Source organism: Capsicum annuum, chromosome 4 (genome assembly GCF_002878395.1).
Source record: "Capsicum annuum cultivar UCD-10X-F1 chromosome 4, UCD10Xv1.1, whole genome shotgun sequence".
In the NCBI taxonomy this organism is placed as follows: Eukaryota; Viridiplantae; Streptophyta; class Magnoliopsida; order Solanales; family Solanaceae; genus Capsicum; species Capsicum annuum.
In genome coordinates, this window is record NC_061114.1 from 111,097,597 (window position 1) to 111,107,821 (window position 10,225).

At 38.2% G+C, this 10,225-nt stretch overlaps 1 protein-coding gene across 15 annotated transcripts in view; it reads left to right on the plus strand.

Annotated features, from left to right (window-relative positions):
* The window catches only part of LOC107867880 (exportin-4), a 109,284-nt gene that overhangs the window by 17,560 nt on the left and 81,499 nt on the right, over window positions 1-10,225 (plus strand). For 11 of the 15 annotated variants that reach the window (XR_007055075.1, XR_007055076.1, XR_007055073.1 and 8 more), the window contains one exon: window positions 487-529. The exons of 2 other annotated variants lie outside the window; for them this stretch is intronic. Coding sequence is in view for 7 of the 13 variants with exons in the window: in XM_047411946.1 (XP_047267902.1) it covers window positions 487-529 (43 nt within the window). In the remaining 6 variants the exon portion in view is untranslated. The remainder of the gene's footprint in view (window positions 1-486; window positions 530-10,225) is intronic. 2 more of the 15 variants (XR_007055080.1, XR_007055079.1) reach the window with 1 other exon arrangement.

A 10,225-nucleotide genomic window follows, 5' to 3' on the forward strand; every position in this document is an offset into this window, starting at 1 on the left:
GGCTTTTATCCACTGATTTTTGAAATTTGAACCATGCGCCACTGGGACTCGTGGATTTTTCAGCCATAGAAGATGTATAGGGATGATAGTGGAATACCTCAGCAAGGGAAATAAATATGTTCTTGTGGTTGTGATTGCTGGCTTAGAATTAAAAAGTACACTAAACAGGGAATGACTGGGGGAATCTTTGTAACCTGGAGACTGCAAGATAAGTTAAAACATATGTAACCATGTTCTCATATTTAAGTGGTGCAAGGGACTGTTCAGTTTCTTCAAAATTAAAGTTTATTTTTATGGCATCTTTGATCTTTTAATTTTGGCATTCTATTATTATCGCTTACTTTGGTTAGTATTATGTGCTTAGCCAAACAAGTATTACCTTTGATATGTGCAGTCCTCATTTTAGCTTTTGTGTACATGATATCATAAATTTCCAAGCAATAGGTACTTAGTTGTTCATGTCCGGTTCTTGTGTCCCATGTGTAGGATAGAATTCAGTGCTGCTCAGAAGGAGACATTTTTCCTTGAGGTCTGTTGCATTCTTTTGTTTAAGTATATAATTTCAGCATTTAAGGGATATTCTGGTCCAGGTACATTCTTTTCTTGTATTATCCACGGCTGTTGTCTGAATACTTATTTTCTTTATGTTAAATATAGAATTTTTCGTTGATTGCTTCCTTTAACTGAGAAGTCAAGATGGTTTCTGGATTTGGGTTTCATAATTCTATTTGGTAATCTACTTTCACAAAGTAGAGGTATGGACTGCGTACATCTTACCCCCCCCAGACCCCACTAGGTGGGAATACACTGGGTTTGTTGTTGTTGTTGTAATCTACTTTCACAAAGTGAATTAGCTGGACCGGACAGACTTATCATAGCACTCAAATTCCACCCAAACATTGAAACTTGTCTTCCACTTGAAACACCCACATTGTAAAGGCGAGTCGGTGAGATCTCTAATACCTCATCATAAAGCGTGAATTCAAAGCAGTCCGTTGTTTACACTAAAATTTCTCCTCAGCATGAGATGACAAGTGAAAAGTTGTCACTTGTGCATTGATTCTGTCATGTTATATGAACTGTCTCAAGGACACAGTACAAAAGCAGCTCATGAGCTGGCTGGACCAACTTGAGCTGCCTGATAACTCTTTGAAGAGTTTAACTGGATGTCAGACCCCTCTCACCCTTTAGACATAGGGGACTGAAATCTTCCATAGATCCCAACTCTTGGTGATTCTCTTAGTGGATCGGCCTCCCAAGGACGTGATATGAGGAAATGTTCATCATAATTAGCCTTTTCTCTGAATTATGCAAATGAGAAAATGGTCCATCATCCTAGTTGGGTTTGATGTCTTCTGGACACATGTATAAGCTCCAATCTCAGCAAACATTCCAGCTAGAATAAACCTTCTTGCTTTTAAGACATGTTCAAAGTGGGCCTTATGCCTTCTTGTAGCTGAGGCATACATTGGGAATATGGTCTTACGGGTCATTTACTATTATGCTTTGACATTGATGTGCAAGAAAACAAAAATCTCAGATTTCTGTTGGGGGCACATATCATTCTCTTGAAATGGACTACATAAAAGATAGCTAGAAAAAGTAAAAGGCTGGTTCGACCTTTTCAAAATGAGCATAATGCTAGTTCTATTAGACGATTATTAATCGGACCTCTAATATAAAATAACCGTCAAAGAGGAATTTTGTAGAAATGCATAGTTTTAAGTTCATTTATGAAAATATTTTGGAACCAATGTGAATAAGGTAAAAACTAAGAAAAACGCATGGTGGAATCAAAGGATTCCTTATTGGAAAAACTAGCCAGGTGGATTAAAGGCTTAGCTATTAATACACTTACATTAGGTATGATATTTGCCAAGTTTTTAATCGGGATGAGTGACTTGTATGTTTTTCTACGTAGGGATAAGCTCCTACGTCTCTCTAGAATCGGGGAATGTGGAGCACGTCTTTCAAGGAAGCGGTCTCATTGCCAGTTTTAGAGCATGTTTGGATCGTCTTATTTTAAGTGCTTTTAAGCACTTTTGTAGTGTTTGGGTAAAATAAAAAAGTGCTTATAAGCACCTTGATTTTAAAGCACTTGATTGTAATCAAAATGATAAAAGTTAAGCCAAAAGCCATAAGTTAGGATTTCTAACTTATGGCCTTTTGGCTTATAAGACAAAAGCCAAAAGCCAATCCAAGCAGACTCTTAGAGTTAGGAGGAAGATGTCATCGAAAGAAAAATTTTGAAATGGAGCTGCAATTCTCGTTCTCGAAAGAGCATAGAAAGAACTTTTTGAAGTCTTTTTTTGATTGGGTCTTTCTCGAAATAGGTAGGAACATCGAAGGTCATAAAAAACTGGGCAACGAAAAAATGGTGAGTAACTGTTGGGTTGAAATTTACGCAACTGGGAGATATGTAGTACCTTTTCAGTTTCACAAACAAGGTGTAGGTATCAAATATTTTACAAAAGGGAAGAAGATGGCTCGGGGGAATTTCTTGAAGAAAGATAGTTGGGTGGAATAAGATGGGTGCCTTAATTCTCATTTTTGTCTAGCAATACTACAGTGGTAAATCTGGTTGGGATAGTATGCCAGTCCATCTTTGGTGTCTTGACCTTTTTAAGAAGATTGAGGATTTGTGTGGACGCTTTGTTGATGGTATTTGCAGTTTGCATGTTGTGGCAAGGGTAGAATTGTGGTGAGAAGGGGAGAATACCTGTTACAATGGTGGTTGATGGAGACATGAGTTTTAAGATTTAGATGTGCCTCAAGTTTTGGCTTGTATTTATGTTGAAGGTGGTGGGGTAGGGAAATGGATTGGGAGAAGGGCGAAGAGGGGTGAAGGGAGGATAAAGGGTTATGGGGAGGGGGATTAGGTTTCACTAAAAGCTAGCAAGCAATCGGTAACAGTTGAAAGGGACATGAGCGATAGGGGTTTTGGATATGGAAGGAGACTAATTTTTAAATGGGAAAAGATAAGCTATCCCATCAGTAGATGAACCGAGCGAAAAATTTAGGTAAGACTGGTTCAATAATAAAATGGAGCTAAATCGATTTGAAGTAAAACCAAGTTCAACTCTTTTACTGCAGAGGGTCGGCATAGTAGCAGCCTTATGCAATTTGGTCGGAATCTCCTTGATCTGCAACAACATACCCCGTGTAATCCCACAAGTGGAATCTCCCTATTCTCGCAACCAAAAAATGAGCTAAAAACTTTTGAGAATTACGTGGGGGACGCAAAATTAGGCCTTAAATATCGTTTGAATCCTGAGGATCAAAGAGTTGATGATATTCAGGTGCATAACAAAGGAAAGAGTTTCTGAAGCTTTTCTTCTAACTCTAAAGATGCTAGACGCCGGAACTCAAAGAAATAGGAGGGAGGAGACTTTGATTTAATAGACTATGGCAATTTTGCCTGAGAAGGTGTTAGATGCTCGGACGATTGCGTCTGCTGGTCTAAGTGGGCGGAAATGTGCTTCCGGCGACCTCAACGGTGCTAAAAAAAGGTGGGGGATACTGTTGGTTTTTCTAGAAGGAAATGAGTGACTCTTCTTTGGGGAAGGGGGGAGTGGTCTTTAGTGATGGTAAAAACTTGGCTTCAAAGTCTTTTTTAGGGCCAGAGAAGTCTTTGGTAGTCTTATAGTGCCACATAGTTTGTCATCCTACTAGTGTGTTGCGTTAAGGTTAGGTTTTTATTGCAAGTAGTTGCTGGGAGCTATCGGAGGGTGTTTCATGAAGGGCATTAATTTTCAATCACTTGTATAGGCTGTTGAAGATGCGCTTGAGACAATCCCTTGTTCCTAAGGAGCTGCTTTTAGTTTAGGTTCATTCATTGGTGAAAGAGGTGGAAATGGAGGTACTGAATGCAAAGGAACATAATCCCATTCTGTTGGCTATTATCTATACTAAGGATGTTATCCAAGTGGGCGTGAGAGAAGTATCTTAGGACCCGTTTGGCCATAGATATTGCAATCGCTTTTTGGCAAAATTTGTTTGGCCATAAAGTTTTTCCAGTTTTGGGAAAAGTGTTCGGCAAACAATCGAAAATCCCAAATCTACAAAATGGTGGTTTTGGGCCAAAATATACATGTTAATTTCTTTTAAAATTTTAAAACTTATACCAAACTTTAATTTTATAAAAAAAGGCCCATCACTGATGACTCCAACTATAATTCTGTCTATCTAACCCCTTATTAAACACATTCCTATTAAAGAGATCGTAGAATGTGGGAAGATAATATCTAAGTATAGTTAGTTGCTGTCGTTGTTATTATTTATTTTTTGCATCGATGGATCTTCGTAACTAATTGTAATTTGACGAATTGTACTAGCTAGTAATTATGTAATGAGTATTTTATTAAAATTTCGTATTATGATTTTTGGATAATGTATTATCTAGTTCATTATAAAATGATAATTTTATATCACATTTATTGATTTTTTTAATAATTTTTAGAACTTATGGGTAAATATCATGTTTCATGTTCTTTTTTTTTTTTGAAGAAAGTGAAGTATGTTTCCCAAAAACTGTGGCCAAACACATGTTGTCACTTCAAGCCAGACTTCACCCAAATATGGTTTCCCAAAAATATTTGGTAATCTATGGCCAAACGCTAGCTTAGTTTTGGGAAATTTCTCGGTGTGCCCTTTAAAGGTAGGGAGAAGAAAGTTATTGGATTACTTCTCACATTGAACTAATGTTATCAAAGGCGCGCTTACAGCACACTTAAGCCCTAAAGCAAGGCTCAAAATGTGTTGAGCGCTTCGTCTCGCTTAATCTGCGCTTCAGTGTTGTCATTAATTTCTAAGCGTATTTTTCCTCGCCAATGAGCCTCTTCTGAAAAGGCGACCCAAAAAAATTGATATTTCACTTTATCTTTATTTTTTTTCAATTTCTTTGTTCATTTATTTGTCATTCGTGCTTATAATTATTAATCTTGGACTAAACATATATATTTGTATTTTTTTTCTCCCTATGCGCTTTTTTTCCTTAATGCCCATGCTTTCATATTTTGCGCTTAAACCCCAAATGGACCTTAGAGCTTTTTTGTGCTTTTTGCTTTTGATAAGACTGCATTGCACAAGAGTTAAATGGAGGAGCAAAGGTCGACTCCTTAGGTAGAGAAATCATAAAGGGATGCAAAAAAGGGGTGGACAGTTTAGTAGTGTATGAGAGAAGAAATAAGGGTTTGATAAAGAGAGAAGTGGCGGGGGAGGGATGTGATGATGTGTGTTGAAAAAGTTGTTTGATGGATAGTAAGATTTTTGGTTGGAATGTGAATGGGATGAATGACCCAAATGATACGAGCATGGTTACCATGGGACACATTAAGATGTGCTTCCATATATGGATGATAGCTTGGAGCCCAAATGATGCCATAGAGCAATAAAAACACAAGACCATGGGTGATTAAGATGCCAATTGTCCAATCAATAAGTTCCTTTGTGGGTTATTTCCAAAATAGTAACTTTTGGGCTTAAATAGTTGCCTTCGCCATTTTTGTACTTAGATTTTAGATGATTGAATTGTCTTGAATAGACTTGATATTTAGTTATTCTAGGTTAGGGTAGTAATTGGGTTCAATTCCAGTTGTTAGATTAGATCGAATGATTAGGGTGGATTCCTGAATTGCTTGTTTTATCTTCTTCGTTTGATTGATCATCGAGTTATCATATTGTGGATTCAATTTGGTATCTCGTGCATTTGATTTAGTTCTCCATCCCCTTTGGTTTAATTGTTGTTCAATTGAACATTTCTTTCTTCACTCCTCATCTCTTATTTCTCAACTATCTTTAATTTTGTTGTTTAATTTTGCATTTCAATATTGATTTTAGTTACCTTTGACTAGGAATCGTTATCACCAAATAACAGGGCCATTATCAAGGTAAGGTTGAGGGGCATGGGATGGATTTAGTTTATTTCAGGAGTCGAAATGGTGACAATTTATGATAGTGTTATGAGAACTATATGCGGTAGTTTGGTGAAAAAGGACTAATTATTGGTGTGAGGAATTGGGGGGTTTTATTATATTATGGGATGATTGGAAAATGGTGAATATGCAGTTGATTTGGTAGCGACAAGATTAAAAAATTTGGGGAATGGTGTTTTGGTGGAGTTTATTGACCAATAAGGGAGAGGGGTCTAAGGTGTGTTTTGGGAAGAAACGGAAAGGACATCGGGTGATGTAAAACGGGATGTAAGAAATCCAAACAAGACGAGTAAGATTAGATACACCGATATAATTAAGAACTAGAAAGGAAGGGGGAAATCTTTGTCTTGCGCCGGAGGTCTATCAGAAACAACCTCTCTACTTCTTCGGTGGTGGTGGTATGGACTGCGTATATTTTACCCTCCCCAGACCCCACTAGGTGCGATTACACGGGGTATGTTGTTGTAGAAAGGAAGGGGGAAAAGATTTAGAAGAAAGAAGGGATATTCTAGCAACTAAAAGATTTAATTACTAGAATAAATCCATGGGAGAAGAGAATGAACTCATACGTGGAAATCATATCTAGAGTATCCAAGGGAGGTTCATTGAAGAGATAAGAGGGTTCTCCCTAAAACTCACGAAGGAGCCGCAATTCATACAAAACTATTGGACCGTTCACCTAATTTGTTGGATGGCAACAGAGGAAGGAGGACGAGATCTCCTTTCAGATTCGAGTATGTGTGGCTTAATGTGGATTATTTTGTGGATAAGGTATCTAGCTGGTGGGGTAGATACGCGGTGGTGCAGAGGCCTTTTTATCGACTTGCCAAGAAGTTGAAATTGTTTAAAGGTGACATAAGGTGTGAAATAGGGATGTGCTTGAGAGGGTAAAGGTGAAAATGAGGGAGATTTTGCACGAAGTGGGGAGTTAGAGAAGGTAGAAATTGGGAGGGAGTTAGAAGAGAGGGAGAAGGAAAGAAAACAAGGGTCAAGAGGGAGCTAGCTGATTTTACCTTGGCCTAAGAGGTTAGCTGGAGACAAATTGTGGGCGTTCGGGTTGAAAGTAAGGGATTCCAATGCAACATTCTTTCATAGGATAACAATTGCAAGTAGGAGAAGGAGCCACATAGAGTTAGTGGAGAAAGAAGTAGAAGGGGCAATTATGAATGTTTTTTGAAGGAGGAACTAGGGTGAAAGCCTAGTTAGGTGGGCACAAGTGTCAATCAAATTGTTTTGGGGGTGAGGGGTGGGGGGTGGGGGTGGAGTAGCTAGAGAGGGCAATCGTGGAAGTGAAAGAGGTAACAAGGATGATGAAGTGTTGTGGGGGTGATAAAGCACCAGGTCCTGATGGTTTCTCTTCGGATTTTTTCCAATATTGTTGGAACATGATCAAAACTGATGTGATGGACACCATTATCGAATTCCAAGAAAGAGGTCAAGTCAAGAAATGTATGAATGCTTTGTTCATTGTCATTATTCTTATGTGAGAGGGAGCTATGAGCTTGAAGAACTATAGGCCTATTAATCTAGTGGGAAGCATTATAAGATCATGTTTAAGGTGCTTTCTGTTAGATTTAAAAAGGTGCCTATCCCCATATCGTGCGTTTTGAATATCTAAGGTGCCAAGGAAGGTGAGTTTTCTTCACGTGGTCAACTACTAAAGAAGTGATTTTGACAGCAACGAATTTTAGAAAACGAAAAGTTGTCTGCTTGAGTTGGTGTTTCCTTCGCAAATGGGCGGGTGACTACGTGGATCCTATTTTGTTGCATTGTGATTAGCCTAGAGGTTATGAGGGGGTATATTTAGATGCTTTGGCGTTTCTTGGGTAATGCCAAGATCTGTGAAGGAGTTAATGTTCAGTTGGAAGAGTGGAGCTAGAAGAAAGAAGGCACAAGGCTTGATTGCGCTAATGTGGGTCATTTGGAAAGAGAGGAATAAGAGAGTTTTTGAAAGGGTAGAGCCGAACTTTGCTCAATTGACTAGTAGTCTTCGATCCTTTATTTCTTTTAGTGCACCCATGTAGTTCCTGCTTGTATAGAGGATTGGGTGTCTTTTGGAGAGAATCATCTTTTGTAGATGTCTCCTTTTTGTTATACCTCTTGTATAGGACCATATTGGCCTTGTTATTATCTATGAAATATTTTATATTTAAAAAAAGATAATTACCCTCTATATCCATTAGGCTAAAATTATTACAAATATTAGCCCGATTTTTGAATTTTACATCAAATGGCCCACTCCATCTTCTTCCTCCTCCATATCTGTGTCTTCTTGTCTTCCTCCATATTTTTCATCAAGCTCATAGCCCAGCTAATAAGCTTTCCATTTACGATTTTCCTGCTTTTTAACTTCATTTAAGGGATCAACGCAAAAAATTGAACAACTTGTTGGGTTCTATCACGTATAAATTTTCATAAATCCTTCTCACTGTTTGGGTTCAATTTGTTTCCAGTTTTCATTCATCATTTTACCATTATCTAAGAACAAGGAGGACATTTAGAGTTGCAACAATTTTGGGGTATCAAGTTGTTGAGTCATACTATGAAGTTTTGGGAAAAGGTGGTAGAGTTGAAGTTGAGGAGGATCGTGACCATTTTCGAGAATCAGTTCGATTTTATGCCAAGTTGTTCGATTACTGAGGTTATTCACCTCGTGAGAAGATTAGTGGAGTAGTTTAGGGAGAGGAAAGACTTGCACATGGTGTTTATTGATCTTGACAAGGCATATGACAAAGTCTCTCAGGAGATTCTGTGGAGGTGCTTGGAGGCTAGAGGCGTGCCCGTGGCGTACATGATGTCGATTCAGGACATGTATGACGGTGTGAAGACTCGTGTGAGAACGGTAGGAGGGGATTCAGAGCACTTTCCTATTTTGATAGGGTTGCACCAGGGATCGACTCTTAGCCTGTTTTTATTTGTCTTAGTGATGGATGTTTTGATGCGGCGTATTTAAGGGGAGGTGCCTTGGTGTATGTTATTTGCTGATGATGTTGTACTGATTGACGAGACTCGGGGAGGAGTTAATGATAAATTGGAGGTTTGAAGATAGACACGCTCTAAAAATGAGTCCCGAGACGTCACACGGTGCTTAGGACCAAAATTGATCCCAAGCTAACCCTTATACTGGCATAACTCATGAGCAACTAAATAATATACATAAATATGAATAAAATAAGAGGAAGATAAGATAAATTGGAGGTTTGAAGATAGACCTTTGAGTCCAAAGGATTTAGATTGAGCAGGACCAAGACCAAGTATTTGGAATGTAAGTGTGGAATAAGATGATTGAATAATTTCATTCACATTTTTCTATGTCATATACATGGCTTTATATACATAGCAGATTGTTGAGTAAAATCATCTAAATCCTGTGAAATCTGGGATTGTACAAAATCATATATTCTACATAAAAAGAGAGAATCATAGATAGGATATTCTAGATTACAACAATTATCCTAAGATATTCTAAGATCTTAGTGGATCAAATCTTGATATGATGAGTATCTTCCTTGAAATCCTCTATCAGTCAACACTCCCCCTCAAGCGGGTGAGTGGATATCTTCCATTCCTAGCTTGCTTATTAGATCTTGAAACATATTGCTTGAAAGTCCTTTTTGTCAAAACATCGGCTACCTAATCTTTTGTAGATACAAATGGCGTACAAATGAGTCCACTATCTAATTTCTCCTTCATGAAATGTCTATCCACCTCAATGTGCTTAGTGCGATCATGCTGTACAGGATTATGAGCTATACTTATTGCTGATCTATTGTCACAATATGGTCTCATTGGTCCTTCACATCTTATTTTCAAATCATCAAGGATTATCTTTAACCATAACAGTTCACAAACTCCCATAGCCATTGATCTAAATTCAGATTATACACTTGATTTGGCTACTACATTTGTTTTTTACTCCTCTAAGTCACCAGATTTCTTCCTAAGAAAGTGCAATAAGCAGAACATGACCTTTGATCCAGTAATGAACCAGCATAGTCTGACCTTTAAGGTCAGGTGTATACTCTTCATCAGATTTGATGACGAGTAGGCTAGGGTCGGTCCTAATTTTTTGACGGGATATGGTGGGGGGAGGTTCCATATCAGAGGCTGTAGGACTGCCTGGATCATAAGGATTTTCAGGTTCTAGGGACTCATGGACCCTAGTGGATTGCTGATAATAAACTTTTGGGACAGGACCAGAGAAGTCGACTCCTTTTACTTTGCCCTTGTCATTGTTATTATCATTTTCGCCACTTCCCTCGTGGGTTTTTGAGGTGGAAGCTCTGTTTGAG